Source organism: Tursiops truncatus, chromosome 3, assembly GCF_011762595.2.
Source record: "Tursiops truncatus isolate mTurTru1 chromosome 3, mTurTru1.mat.Y, whole genome shotgun sequence".
NCBI lineage: Eukaryota > Metazoa > Chordata > Mammalia > Artiodactyla > Delphinidae > Tursiops > Tursiops truncatus.
Window position 1 is genome coordinate 63,107,439 of NC_047036.1, and position 15,882 is coordinate 63,123,320.

The following is a 15,882-nucleotide window of genomic DNA, read 5'->3' on the forward strand; positions in this document are numbered from 1 at the left end:
AAAAAAAATCTTAAGAAACTTATAAAGCCAAAGGGATAAGCTAACTGGAGTCCTGAAAAGTTGTGTGAGCTGTCTGAGGTTACACACACACAATGGCCTAGGGAGCAGGCCTCTAACCTCCTTTAGCACAGGCTGGAAAGAGCACAAGTGATCTCAAGGCATCACAGAAAGAATGGACATTTTAAAAAGAACAACCCTCTATCTAGCTCAGTCCCAGCACAAAACTATTTTGAACGACCCCAAAATTCTTCCCAATGAAATATTCACCTTAAGGAATAAGTAACATTAAACCAGGAATTAATAAACATTCGAGCAACTTGAGATTTTATTGTGAAAATAGCTATTTTGACATTATATCCAGTTTCTCATTTATCAGAATAAATTCTTTACAACATTGATCATCATCACCACTTCTGGGTATTTATACACAATCTCTGAGTAAAATATATTCACACAAGGCAAGGCTAGAATGTTGAAATTATGACCAACAATGCTTATTTTAAGATTGTTTACTTCATAACAAAACTACAGTGTTTATACACTAGAACAGATGTTTCAAATGTATACCATTTGAAGATAAGCTTGGTGGAACAAAACCAATATGAGTATACATAAATTTCTTACTTGTCTTCTTTGCTATCAGTCTTCCAGAAAGCTAAAGTTATATTACAAACACCTCAAATTTCCACTTTGGGATGAACAGAAAAATGGAAAGACATTATTTCCTATTTTACAAAATAAAACATCAAGTCAGAAGAAGAATAAAGCTCATCTTTATGCAGTTAACAAAAAAGCTTGAGTACACCCGTCCTTCTCCAAGAAATAAGACGCCAGCACTGCAAGAGAGGCAGCCAACAGGTCAAAGAACAAATAGCGAACACAGCCTCCTCTATAGTGCGTGACTCCCTCAGGACTGACGCAAACTCTGGCAAGCCATTGTTTCTAGACATCCAGGGATCTGGGACATGTAAACTCAATGATTAGAAGGCATTTCTCTGAATTTGCATGAGAAGACCTAAAGAATCAGAACAAAGATCCAACTGCTTTGCACATGGCCAGATGTTCACCACACCACAACTCAAACCCAAAGGCAAGCTTTCCAACCAATACACATCCAAAGCACGCAGTTCCAAATATGCAACCATATACACTGCAGAAAACAAAGAGCATCCTTACACCTGATGAGTGAACTGGTTTTATACTTTGAAATGAAATCAGATATACTTAGTCCTCTGAAATTAGAAGGTCTAGTGAGGCTTAAATTTGGGGAGATACAGAAACTTGCTGAGAATTTAATAAAAACTGTAAACCCTCATCCTAGAAAATGCATACACAAACATACAATCCTTTTTTAGACCATGTCTTCAGTAATAGAAGTTGAAAATATTAAACTTTCCTTGCTTTTGTCACAGAAGGAACTGTACACTTTCTAAGACACTATGTGTGTATGCATGTGCATGCATATATATATATATATATATATATATATATAAAATAACTAACTTGTATGTGACTTTAATGCTATAAATACTCACTGCCTTTCTGGTACTTTTAAAGCACAGCCAAAAACAGTTTGGAATGGAATTCCAAGTTGGTTCCCTCTGTCTCATAGATGCCTAACAAGTGGTTAGTTCTCTGAAACCACCAGTTCACACTCTTGTACAGCTGTTCCAAGCCAAATGGGATTCTAGGGAAGCAGCTGGACTGACCAAGGGCCTCACATGTGCCTAAATAACCAACCTGTCTAAACCCACAGCCAATCCTCAGTCAACTCCATGGTCCCAGGGAGCCCTAACCTGTCGCTTCCATTTTATCACCACTCACTAGAAGGGCAGCCAACAACTGGAAACCTCTGCAATGAGTACAAACAAGCAGAAGCACTCTTAGGGCAGCATTTCCCTAACTATTTCTCAGAACACAAATCCCACATGACACCTACTTAAAAAAAAAATCCACATAAAAATAAATTAGGAAAATAGTGTATAAAATACAGGCCCTTCTTGGAGTCTGAAACCACCAACAGCATATGTAAGGTGCTGAGAAGCCTACAGTAACTTAACTTTGTCTAACCCAGCATTTCCCTATTTAGCCAAAGAACCCACTATTCATATAATAACAATATATTCTGCCAAAATATATCTTGAAATGCTTCTCCAAAGAACTGAATTATAGTTTAAAACTATCTTACAATATAATTTCAAATTAATAATAATGAGGATATAAAGACTTATTTTCCTGCATTTTTTTTAAAGGAACTACTTTGTTTTGCTCTGAATAGTCTTGTATCATAACATTCCACTCTCTGTTTACAAACATCCAACTCAAAGCTACCCTTTCTTCTATCATTGTTCAAGACTGTTCATTCTCATCAGTAATCACTGGCCTCCTCATCTGGAACAAATGATTTTTGCATGCTTTTTGATTCCGAGGATACCTCTCCACCTCAATCACAATAATTTTAAGTCTAGGGGAGGTAACCTGGGCTTCTAGCAAACATTATATCCCAACAAGAGTTTGGGGCCAAATAATTTTAAAAACCCTTAAAAAAAAAAAAAAAAGCAAAGCACTCCATCTTTACATCTCTATGAAAATCAACATTTTGAAGATCTAATGAAACTTCAGTTAAACCTTTGAGACTAGGATTATTTGGTTCATGTAATTAACAACGAATTTCTTAAAAATCTAGTAATTTCTTAGGAAATATGAAAACATTGAAAAGTAAATGTAAGTTCCACAGAGCTGAACAAGAAAAAAGGCAAAAGATAATTCTAAATGCCAACAACATATACAAAAGACCGTCATTACAACCCAAATATATGTGGCTCTGCTCAGGATTTCAATTATATAAATAATTAAACCAAGACAAAGTCAATCACTAAATCCCTGTGAACTTAAAAAACAAAAAGCACACAGACACACTGCATTTTGTTCATCCCTAGTGTAGTTAGAGAACACTTGCAAAACAAAGAAGGATCACCACACAGAGACATGGAGGAGTTTTTTCCAAAATATTTTATCCTCATAAAAGGATACCATACCATAGGGAAAAAAGATACAATTACAAACATAAAACCGTAGAATTTTTAATCTCCTAGGGAAAAGGGGTTCTTAGTTTTAGGGGTTCTTGTTTTTTCTTTGCTGATAAGGCAAAACAGATCTTTAGATTATCATTTGTTATAAACCTGAGTTTTTTTTTCTTTAAACTCAAGAATGAAATAAATTAATTATATTATGCATTTATTAATCTGGAACTGAATACTATGTTTAAAGCATTAAATTTTAAATCATAGTTTAGATAATGATAAACTTATTGAATTTATTTTTAAAACCCTTTTATTTTGAAATAATTATAGACTCACAAAAAGAAGTTGCAAAAATAGTACACAGAGATCCTATGTAACCATCCCTCAGCTTCCTGTCTTTACATTTTAAGCATTTATATTTTGGTTTCAGAGGGATACAATTTTTGACAGTTTATGAAAAAGTAAACAGTTTAAGAAAAATCTAATAACATGGTAAATGTCTATTCCTGGAAGAGGCTCTAAGAAAACATACTACTGACTTCAAATACCACTTTTATCACATGATACTACCTTTAAAAATTGGTTTTCTGAGATACTGTTACCAATTTCTGCCTCTTTTGATGTCTAGTTTTCTTCCATTTTTGCAGACTTCTGAAAATTGTAACTTAGCTCTGATTGAAATAAGCTTACCCATTCCTTTAAGTTAATATATCTAGCCACATTAAATGAACAAAAATTACAAATGGAAATCAAAATGCTTCAGATTTAACATAAAATCTCTAATCCTCTAGCCCTCAAAAAATAAAACAAACATGTCTAGGTTGAAATTTAATTCGTTTGTCAGTGCCAACCTTTTAGGGGGAAAAACACTGTGTAGGAATGACTGTTCTTAAAGGTCTTTTACAGTTTCTTTGGTCTTAGGGGAATGGCCAGTCTTATGGATAACTGATGACAGTTTGTTGACGAACGATCTTTATCTTATGGGAATTATCTGACCAATTTTCTCATCCTGTACTACCAAGAAACATAAACACAAACATAGTCCCTTTTATCATATTATCCTCCACCATCACTTCCAAAAGAAAGTGGCTCACAGTATTTTAAGACTGTGGACCATTTATCTCAGCGAACTCAAACTTTATCCAAAGCATATCCTGACAGGTTGCTCAAAAGCTCTCTGCCCAGTTATTCCTTTCCAAGAGCTTCCTATATGTGTGGCTGATCCCTGGAGTGGTTTGTGTTCAGTGATAGCTTCCTAGCATCTCATTAGCTTATACCAAAAACCTCAACTAAGTAACCCAGCATATAAATTCTCACTTATCTAAATCATATTTTGCATCTTAGGAAAGACAGTCTGGAAGCATCATGGCCTATATAGCATACAGCTAAAGGCAGTTCAAAGCAGGAATGACCAAAAGGAAATAAATCATATTTACAGTCGTCTTTCTACTAAAAAAGGATACTTGTTATTCTAGAATGATATTTTTTTATTAAACTTTCAACAAACATTACAGTATGCTTACTGGCTGCATCTTTGTGTCGTAAGAATACGATATTACACATTCTTATAAAAATGTAAATACATTTTGCTTACTCATGGACAGTAGTAACCTTACTGACAGAAAACTTTACATAACCCAGTATTATCCTTTGACTTTGCCCATGGAGAAATCTGGAGTTAAATTTACCATTCAATTTTAGAATCTGTTAGGGTTAATATAGTTCTTTCTCCTACAAATTTTTTATTTTGCCAAAAACTAATTTTAATTGTCCTGTTTTACATATTTGACAATTGTAAGTCACTTCAAATACTTTTTGAAAGTTTTAGTAGAAATCATAATCGAAAATGACTAACCCTGACTAAAGCATAAGCAGATGATTAATGTGCTAACCACCCATCTCCAATAAACATCAATCCTAGAGGACAATAAAGTCCTATGGTCATGATTTCCAACACAGAATATTCAAACAGATTTCCGACTGCTGGACTCTAACAGAAGACTAACGCATAACACACACACACACACACACACACACACACACACTCTCTCTCCCACCTGTTGCAGAAGTAATGTGAAACTCATTAGTTTCTTTCTCTCAATGCGTCCAAACAGATGAACAAGACTTTGAAGACTACCCTGTTTCTCATTAAAACTTTCAAGAAAAAATATTTACAATGACATAAAGACTTCTGTATAAATAGCTACCTAAATACAGAACAAATGGAGAGGATACAGGTCAAACACAGCTGAGTTCCACTCAGCTCAAATTAGACAAGTCTCTTGAGTCCAAAACTGTTTTCCTAACCTGGGGGTTTCTGCAGGATGTGACAAGATTTGCTGAGCACCATAGTAATCTTTTAAGACACTAATCAAAAACATGGTCCTATATTTTAAAAACCCCAGAAGTAGTTTTAGGACAGCAGAAGCACCTCAGCCACTAAAATAAGCAAGATTCTATTGTAAGTAAAATTACCCGCACAGGAAATCTTTGAACGGTTCAGCAACCAATAAATAGAAAATGTTCTTTAAAATCTGCTATTTCCGATTACTCCATTGAATCCTTCAACTGTAGTTAACTCTATGGAAAATAATTAGTTGTCATAAAGGTTTTGACTACATGATATGTTTCTTAGGAAGAACACTGGTCTGAGCCAAGCATGGTGAACCTGGACCAGGTGCACAGTAGGTACTTCTAGTTCTCTGGCAGTAAGCTCCTCCTGAGTAGTGTCTAACAACCGGGCAAGTGTCAGTTAGACTTTACAGCCTGGCATAATAACGATGCTAACACGTTCAGCTCTCCCGAAATCAACCCAAGAAAGAGATGACTAGAGTTAAAGATGTACTACGAATACACAGGTCTAAAGCTCCAATAAATTAAAACAGCCCTTGCTAACCTGTATTGAACACATGAGCAAATACTGTTATATTGAAGTGCATATAGTCAGACAAATATTATATGTAACCATCTTTAATATTTATATGTATGGTAGTAACTCCCCCAAAGATTAGACTTATGAGAGCATAATTTAAAAACACATTCCTCATTGCTTTTTAAAGTTAAATACAGGCTTTTCTATTGAAGTAAATAGAATATTAGAATAATATATTTTTCCTAACATCTAAAATAGGCATCAGATTTCTAAACAGAAGAAAAAAAGGCTTCAGCCAAAGAGCCACATATTAGATATTTAGACTGGTATAAGGATACTAAATTAATAAATTAACTTGGATAAACTAACAGTGCACATTCAGAACAGAAGTGTAGCTTTGGGCCAGCAACATGTGAACCAAAGGCAAAAATCTGCCAAGGTTAAGGCAGGTTTTTTATTTACAGTACAACGTGTTTTCTTTTTTCCCCAAGTTCATTTAGCATTTACCTTGATGTTACTTAAAGTGCATTGCCAAGCTAAAACACGAGCTTCCTAACTAAAAAAAAAATTGCTGTCATAGAAAGTTTCGTTTTAGAGTCTTCCTTATACCTATTCATGAATTTTCTTTTTGCCTTCACACACTTAGTGTAAGAGATTACTGCAACAATTACATGACTTTGGACACAAAGCATGAAGACTGTCAGGGTGATAGCCGTTGTGAGGAATTACTTTCTTCTTCTGCTGGAGTCAATTTAAGTGTTGGCAGTTTCCGAGGAGGAAGCTGAGGGCTTTGGCGAAGATTGTCATCCATCTGTGGAAAGTACAAAAGGTACATCTGACTTATGGCTATGGCATCACTTATATGGACTGTGGCCTCCCCATCCAAACTGTAGTCTAGAAGAGTACCGAACCTTATGTTTCTAGGACTGCTAGAGAAACCTTTTTCTTGCAAATAATCTCTCAAGAATTCTAAACATCATACCTAAATACTGGCTGACTCAGTATATGTATGAAAGCAATATGGCTCATCCTTGATGACTTCACAAAATTACAGTAATTCCACATAATGAACAGTCTACTGAACTCAACCACAGCACAACTTGGTTTAAGAGATCTTCTAATATTAAGTGTAAAAGGAGTATTTCTGTTACATTACTCTCCACAGTTTACAAAGTATGTTCTCATTTGATCTTCCCAACACAACTGTAAAGGAAAAACAAAAAGACGGACACAATCATTCCCTACTTTACAGATTAGCAAAATGAAACTCAGAAAGGTTACCAGATTTGCATTAGGTTGCAAAGCTAGCATCAGAGCTGAAATGTGAACACAGGTCTTTTTATTCTAACACTATTGTTCTTTCAACTATATCTCATTGCCTCAATAAAAATGGCCTGAACTCCACTCAAAAAGATCACCTCTTTAAGGCTATGACTATTTAGACCAAGAGAAGCTAAGAAAAGATACAGAAAGAAGGATAAATTCTTTAGACCTAATCCAGAGGCACTGCAAACACTGGATCAGTTCTAAGTCTGCTCCAGAGAAGCAAATCAAGAACATATTTAGAAAATGTCCAAGAGTTTCAGACTTACCCTAAGGATTATGTTAGCATCCCGGGAAACACTAGGACAGGGGTTACTTAGAACTGAGTCAGACCTTAGAAAACTACCTTTAACCAGGGTACCCCAAAACCAGAGTGCAAGGTCCTGGCGTTAAGCTGCTTCATAGAAGACTTGAAATCAGCTGCCATCAATGACCCAAAACCAACAGAATATAGCATCTTATCACCTACTCGATAGGTAGGCTTTTTTAGAGTTTTGAATATAAGCAGCCCCAAACTCTCTCTTATCTTCTCAAGATGCTTTTATAAAGTACAGGGGAAATGTTTCAGCAGAGGTACACAGGGTTCATAATAAAGGGAAAAGAATAAAAGATTAACTCTTAATTTTCCGAGGGAAAAAGTATTCCCAGTGAACTATCTGAATCAATTGTGATGTCTTTTTTTTCCTTGCAAGAACTAAGTTCCTCAAACATAACTCTTTCTTTTTTTTTAAGCTCTAGATTTCCTGTCTAAATGGTGAACGGTGGTAGCCAATAGAATTTGTTGTTCTAATGTCTTGTAGCAAACAGTGAACTGTACTGAAGAGCAGATGGGAAGTGGGGTGGAGAGAGGTGCTGATATAGGGTCAGGAAACTCTCATATATTGATGATGCCAAAATGGAACTGTACCAAGTGGTGACAGGGCCTCCTGGCTTCACTTTCTGCATATGTAGGTATTTCATGGTTCCCTTCACATGTCTAATGAATTTGCCACAGATAGAAATGGAAGCTATACTGGATAGCCTTCATCTAGCAGAAAAGTATCTAAAACAGTCTGAGTAATCTTTCCATTATCCACACTTAACTCTCAGTGTATTTCCTCTCATGAGATTTGCTGGGTTAGGCTATGAATTAAGACAAACTTGGCTTTCATTCAGCTTACCCAAACTTTAATAAGAGGTACATGCAATACCATAAAGAGAAGTAAAATGGTCATTCCAGAGAGTGGCTGTTATAAATCTGGCTATTACCACCAGTAGTAATGGATACATACTTTCATTCATGAGTTAGATGACTGACTAACTGCAAGTCCATGCTGGAATCCAATTTCTAGGGTTCACATTCCCTCTCTACCTCTTGCCAGCTGAAAGGCCTCGGGCAGGTGATGTTATAAGCTACTCTCGAAGCTTCAGTATCTCATCTGTAAAATGGGAATGACAAAGTACCTGCACACACAGAGCTGCTGTGAAGATTAAATGAGATAACTCATATAAAGCTCATATAACACACTGCCTGTTACTCAATCCCCCAAATCCTCTAGCCAGTGTTATTAAGCCACAATGACCTATTAGTTTGTGAAAGAATAAAGCATTATGCATTTGCATAAGAAAGAAAAAGCAAGTTTATCAAACATTTGAGGAGAAAATGCATAACTCCCTTGTATTTTTCCAATTAGAATCACCCTTGAAATTTCCATTGTTGGCTCCCTCCCCCACCCAATTCCTCAATATCTCTCTCAACAAATGCATACTCCCTAAGTGGCAAAATATCCACACTGGCAAAAATTGCAGACAACGTTTAGAACAGAGGATAGGAAGGAGGCAAAATAAAACCATTTACGTGGAAGAAAGAAAAAAACACCATAGTGCTTTTAGCAAGAAAGGATAAGCACAGGTGCTTACAATCTCAAGAAACGTCAACCCTCAGAGACAGAAAGAAGCAGACAAGCAAGCAAGGAGTGTTTTCTTGTTTGTCTCTCTCTTTTTTTTGAAGCCAGGCTTTGGGGTCTCCTAACTTGAAAAGTACTACTAATTGGGTGGTAAAAGTAAATCCAATACCATTATCAGATCTTTCCCCATAGCAATCAGGCCATTACTGGCTTCAAAACACTGTATTTTGTACAGCTTTAGTAAATGTATGTTTAAACAGCTTTCTGAAAAAATAAACTTAAAGAAAAACTGAAAAGGTAAAGTTAATGCATAACCCAAAACAATACTAATTGCAGAAAGAAAAATACTAAACTACTATAAAATAACAATTGAAGTAAACTTGACCTTTTCAATCAAGTTGGATTCCTTATTTACAAGTTGTGTGAGTTTCTGCAGATTTGCATCTACCGTTTCTTGTCCAGCAGGAGAGATGCCTAAGAAGCCAGGACAGAAATCAGAAAGAGGAAATTCTGAAAGCCTTACAAGCTGTTTAGATTCAAAGAATATTGAGTCTATCCAACCCTCCTAAGTGCCCCATTGCCCACCACACCCTCCAAAAAAGGCAAAGTGAAAAACCATTCTGGGTTCAAAGGCAAACTTAAGAGGGAGAGTAATGCTCCAAAACCAAACCCTAAGCTAAAGGACTAAATTTGTCCTTAAGACCCTGTTAGCCAAGCATTATGCAGATAGCCAAGGTCATTAGAGCACAACAGTCCTCATTTCCTTCTCAAATTTGACTTGTACCTTCCCCCCCATTTCACATAGGTCTTTAGTTACAACTATTTGAACAGCTTTCTAAGGCCCAAACAGTTACCCACAAAGCATCCGAAGTACTTGGAGGAACTTTAAAAAATACAGATTCCTGGGATCCATCCCTAAGGGATTCTAATTCAGTGAATCTGGTATAGGACCCAAGATTTTGTATTTGTTCTGTAGTCAGGTTTGCTAACCACTGCTCCCAAGTAACAAGGTTGAAAGTTACTCAGTTTCATGACCCTCAAACTAACTAACCCTTCCCTTGTTATATACAAGTGTATTATATACAAAACACATAACCCACTATAAAAAGTAAACTGTCCCTTAACCAACGATCCTTATGACTTCTATTTCTTAAAAGGACAATTCTGGCCAACTCTCCCCATACAAATTTTGTGTCCCAATCACTTAAGCACAAGGCCCAACACTCGAAGAATCAGAGCCTAAGTGACAGGTGCCCTCTGTTTACTATACCTCCAGTCTGATGTAATCAGTTTTGAAGTAGTGGAATCATGGGAGTGTACCTCACCAAAATCAATCTGCTGCTCATTTCTGTTCACAAAGCAAAATGCTAGAAGCAACCTTTAAAGTAACTGCCCATTTGCATTAGGATAAATGCTATCTTTTGGCAGGGACACAATAAATACCTGTGGTTAACTTTTAGAAGAAAATGACCCACTTCAAAGGAGCAATATTTAAAGAACAAGAAGCAAGAACTGTATAAAATCCAGAACAGACAAACGGCAAATATATATTTCTCTATTTAAAGAAGAACTAACACATGGGAGTAAAAATAAGTTGGAAAAATGCAACTTTCTGAAGTTCTATAAACCAGCATTTAAAGACAATATACAAACTTCTTTAATAAGTAATGAATTTGGCTTATACATCCTTAGGAGAATATGCAAGTATTCTATGCAAACAAAGATTAGCTGAAGAGGAACCAGCTTACCTCCAAGACTAAGCCTAAAATAACTGTTTAGGATGTCATCACAAAAGCGACACAGGTTGGAGAGCTGTTTCAAATGTTCTTGTAACTGAACTTTAGGAAAGCGTACTTTATAAAGAGGTGCGAGAAAACCAAACACATAGGCATCCAAAGTAGAAGGCCTAAAAATAAATTAAGGATTTTTTAAAAGCACATAGAAAATATTAATTTGGGATTATGTTAAAAAAACACTTTTTCTCAAATACATTTGTCAATTCTGAAGTATACAATACGGTCTTTTAAAAGGTTTACTACCCATTCTGGCTTATAAAAATGATGCAGCTAGGGTTTTACTCAGTTGTAGCTTTTAAAAAATACTCTACCCATTTTATTTAGAAGAAAATTAAGTTGTAAATTAAAGATTCATTTTTACTCATAAGTGTTATATAGAGACTGGAGACGTGGTGGGAATAGTCTTAGAAGTCTCAAATTCACATATGTAGCATATTAAGTCAATGTAAGATTACCGCAACAGAAAAAGTTTCCTACAGTAAAAATCCATTAAATATTTTTTTTAAGTGAAAAACTCATTGGGGATGGGGTGGGAGGACCAGGCAAGGGAACTTGCTTTAAATAACTGCTCACTGAATACATGCAAACAGAACATCAAAATGGTTTTTAAGGGAATGCACTCACGTATCTCCAAAGAAAAACTGAGATGTTCCCAGTCTGTTTGACAGAAGATTTAGGCACTCCTTGGCATCTCTGTATATCTAATAAGGATGAAATTACATCTCAAAGGTAGGAAAGATACTTGAGAACTCCTTTTCAGACTGGCATCTATAGATAAGTTCATCCCTGCTCCTTCTCTTGTCCCTCCTCTGGAGGGCCCTTGCTCTGAAGGTAATTCCAATCATACCTGAGCTTCTACATCTCGGAGGTGGTAGAGGGGAGGCTCTCCCCTGGTCAGGAGAATCCTATTCAGTGCTCCCTTAGACATTCTTCCAGGCAGGATCAAACTCAAGGGAAAAGGCATTCGTGAAGCAAACCATGGCTTTGTCACAGTAAAGTAATTGTCACTCTCAACCCAGAATGTGTGAAGCTGCAAAAGGAGGGAAAACACACTACAAAGATATTCTTTTACTAAAAGGAAGATCCTCAATCAATGTGAAAGTTTTTCATAAATATCTCTGAATGAAGTTGACTCCATACAAATTTTCCAGTTAGGATGACTCAAGGATAAATCAATGTTTTTAAATGTGTGAGTTTTGTTGATTGCTCTATCCCAAGCACCCAGAATAAGGCCTGGAACATAGTAGGTGCTCAATGAATATTTTTTGAATGAATGAATTACAGTTGGCCCAACTCTATATGTGGACAAACTCCAATCTTTCACAGAGAATCTTTATTTCCAAAATGACATGAACTTTCACTTTGTTGTTTCATACACTAGTTGAACGTCTAACAGAATCAACCCAGTTCTGCAGTTACATGAAAGAATCAAGACTGATACATAAATGAAATTTCTTCTCTTAAGCCTTTTCCATTATTTTTCTTCTAAATCGACTAAGTACATTTTCAGTACGTCACTAAAATACTGTAATATTCACCAATGCTCACCACTGCAGGAAGAAGCTTCTCTTCGAGGAGAGCAATGTAAGCTAGTGTATCTGCCCCTTGTTTTGCTGACAGTTCATAATCGGCATTATATTTCTATTAAAAAATAAAAAACCAAAAACCTCATAAGAACATCCCAAAACAGTGAAGCTAAATAAATTAGGACTCCTATTCTTCCTCAAAAATGGCAAACATATTAAAAGGGGAAAAGAGAAATACAAATTCAGTGACAAATGCTGCTTAATGCAAATGAAGTTCTTAGCACAGCATCATGCACACGTTAAGGTCAATAAATGTTAGTTTTAGGTGTTTATTTATTATTAACTATTATTTCAATGATTGTTAATGACCTAGTTTAGTTTAGTGCATGACATGTAGTACAAACTTAATAGAGGCTATTATTATTCTTGTTAACAACAAGGAAAAAGTTCTAATTAGTAGCATTTTCCCCTTGAAAAGAGAAAACCTTCCAATTGAGAAAAGTTCTAAATTTTGTTGATATAGGACTTCTTTTTTTAAACTATTGGCAAAATCAATGATAACTTTTACATTTATGTAAACTGTTACAGTTTAAACATTTTAGATATATAAATCTTGGCATGTTCAGATATTTTGGATACATTATTTCATGAAACATTTAACTGCAACTATTAGTTTAAGTGCTTTTAAAAAATAAATAGTTGCTAGTTGATGGGAACTCAGACCTCACACCAAGCACAAAATGTGTAGCAATTATGGAACTAAATTTACAATCATATCAATAAGTATAATAGTGAAAATGGTTAAATTGAATCTACTTACACCTAAGCTTCAATAAAAACCAAGCAAAGTGCATGAAAATATAAATTGACTATAACTCACTATATGCCTTTTGAATCACAGTACAACTCATGATTTAGAGCAGTGACTCTCAAATCTATTCTTATATCAAGCCCTATGTATCTCCAAAAAAGAATTCTAAAAAAAAATTTTTTAATGCACTTTCTTTGGAAGCAACATGCAAGGATCAAGAATCTATTTCTCCAGAAGGAACCCACCTGTTTTCTTAAAAAGTTTAGTATTTTTGCCGGCTGAGAAACAATACTGTCTTCAGTTGTCAAAACTGGTACATCTCCTGTAATCACAACACAGTTTACATATAAGGAAGCATTTCGATTTCCTCTGAAGAGACTCCAATACCCTAAAAACTATGCCAGTCACATTTGGAGAAAAAAAAAATGAGTAACTCATCTTAGGTTTTTGCAATTTCACACACACACAAAAAGTTTTGGAGAGCATTTTCATTTCTCATAATTTCCACTGATTTGGCTTCTCCTTTGAAGTATTACTCAAAATGATCAAAACATAAGCAACACACAGCTAAGGTCGTGGTAAGAACTAAAACCCCAAGGTACTCCATGGCTACAAGCCCCCTAACTTTAAATAAGAGGGGGGAGGGTGCTTACAGAGGGCAGAAATGGGTGTTTAAAAGTTTACACTGTACCTCTTGAACCTCTCCAGGTGTTATCTATGACATTGACTTTCAGGGGTGCACCAGAAAACTTGGCGTAAGCCTGAAAGAGAGTTTGCAATAAAACATTTTAGACTGAATACGTAATGCAAATCTGCAGAGCAGCTTTATTTCAAAGCCGGGTCCCCAGAAGGCAGAAACGCCTGACTCGGGGGCTGCGTCCCTCCCGCTACTTCTAGCCGGGGTTGCGCGCTACCAAGATTTCGAGGACTTTTTTCCCCCCAAACGTTTGAGGGATGCAGAGCGGGGAGCGCGCGCCTACTGCTTTGGGCTTTCATTCCACTGCACAGACGGCTTTGCAAGGCTGAGAAAACTCGGAGCCAAGCGGAGAATCCATGACTTCTCCTCCAGGATTCGGCGGGGCCACAGGCTAGGCTGTAACTCGTTGGACGGGAGGGAGCCCCGGGCGGTGCAGCGAGCAGCGACCCGGCCGGCCGGGCCCGAGCGCGGCGGGAACCAACCCCAGCCGCCGGGACCCGGACCAGCCAGCCTCGCGTCTCTGGCCCCGCCCCTTTTTTTCCCGCGCCCTGGCCCGCGAGGCGGCCTCACCATCACCACCAAGGACTCGCTGTGCACCGACGGGAGCCCCCAGCCGCCTCCCCAGCACCTGAGCTCCAAGGGCGCCGCCATCTTGCCGGGGCCGACCTTTGCTATCCCGGAAGTACTTTTGCTGCTTACTTTCCGGCACGTGGAAACGCGGGGGCGGGGCGCGAGGGAAGGAAGGGTACTCTGGGGACTGGGAGAGGTGCAAGGCGGGAAGGGCCACTGAAGGGGTTAACAACACGCTTAGCCATCAGTTTGGCCTGGGGTTTAAGAGTCCTGGGCAATGTCAGACAACCCGCCAGTAATTCCTCAAGTACTTATTGGATGCCATGTGTACCAGGCACTTTGACTATTACTACCCTGGGCCTAAATAACCCATTTGTAAACCAGGCATGACAAGTTTATTCACAAGATTGTTGTGTTTAAAATTATGACATAGAGGTAAAGAACTTGGCATATAGTAGGCACTCTGTAATTGTTTGACCCCTTTTCCCCATATATTTGGCTTCTGCTTCTTGCCACTCTCAATCTCAGTTAGTCACCTTCATATTTGCTTGTTACACTCTTCCTAAAAGTAACAAGTTTCCTGAAGTTTGTCAAGTGAATTCTGCCGTTCTTCAGTCTGGAATATTGTTCTTCCCTGGCACTGCTCCCTCAGAAATGAGCTTAACTGTCACCTCCCTGGGACAATTTTCCAAAGTTAGGAACTTCTGGGTTCCTGTAGCATCTTGTACATACTTGAATTGTAGCTTCTATCTGATACAAACCTTTTGCCTTTCATTGTACCAGAAGTTCTTTGAAGACAGAACAGGGCTGGCTTCATAGATGTGAGACCTCTGCAGTCACACAGGGCCCTATACTTAGAAGAGCTCACACTTGTTCTGGTGTCATTGTCTTGAAATTCTTAATAATTTTTGAACAAAGGGCCCTGCATTTTTTATTTCAACTGGGCCCTGCAAATCATGTCACCAGTCGTGTCTGTGGGCCTAGTTGGCATGAACTACATGTTTCTTGAACATCAAGCTGACAATTTCTCAGAAAAAATGGAGGAAAAAGAGGAAAGATAGGCCTTGGGAATGCCATGATCGTAACATGCTCTCTGGGTCTTGAAATTAGCACCTGGATGTCAGGCTTCTTTCTAGAAGGCAAAGTAAACTTTCTGGGATACCCTCCCAGTCACTCCTCTGAGATCTTTCCTTCCTGTGCCTCTGAGATGGCTGAGTCCCTTTAAACTACTGAAAACTCAAAAGAAATCTCTGCAAATTTTCATAAAATTACAATTGAACAAGTAATTGCTAAGCACTCCCTTACTGTTTACATAGCCATCTAAATTAACAGTATGAATCTGCTAAAGTCCATTTTCATGTTTCAAAGGCAAGAGTTC

At 37.3% G+C, this 15,882-nt stretch overlaps 1 protein-coding gene across 3 annotated transcripts; it reads right to left on the reverse strand.

Moving 5' to 3' along the window:
• Positions 1-297: 297 nt before the first annotated feature.
• Positions 298-14,601, reverse strand: MTX3 (metaxin 3). 3 transcript variants are annotated; one of them, XM_004327776.4, is made up of 9 exons: positions 14,505-14,601; positions 13,929-13,998; positions 13,483-13,559; positions 12,449-12,541; positions 11,748-11,930; positions 11,525-11,601; positions 10,853-11,010; positions 9,490-9,578; positions 298-6,706 (listed from the first exon to the last, which is right to left on the reverse strand). In XM_004327776.4, the coding sequence occupies exons 1-9, from the start codon at positions 14,583-14,585 to the stop codon at positions 6,596-6,598; spliced, it is 939 nt and encodes a 312-aa protein (XP_004327824.1). In that variant the 5' UTR covers positions 14,586-14,601; the 3' UTR covers positions 298-6,595. The 3 variants fall into 3 exon arrangements, with proteins under 3 accessions (XP_004327824.1, XP_019785330.1, XP_004327825.1); XM_019929771.3 differs by lacking the exon at positions 12,449-12,541; XM_004327777.4 differs by lacking the exon at positions 9,490-9,578.
• Between the last annotated feature and the right edge of the window lie 1,281 nt (positions 14,602-15,882).

Coding starts and splice junctions, on each gene's coding strand:
- MTX3 (XM_004327776.4), bottom strand. CDS start 14,585: ATGGCGGCGCCCTTGGAGCTCAGGTGCTGGGGAGGCGGCTGGGGGCTC. Junction 12,542..13,482: donor TAAACTTTTTAAGAAAACAG/GTGGGTTCCTTC, acceptor ATTTTTTAATAG/AAATATAATGCCGATTATGA. Junction 11,602..11,747: donor TCCGAGATGTAGAAGCTCAG/GTATGATTGGAA, acceptor CATCCTTATTAG/ATATACAGAGATGCCAAGGA.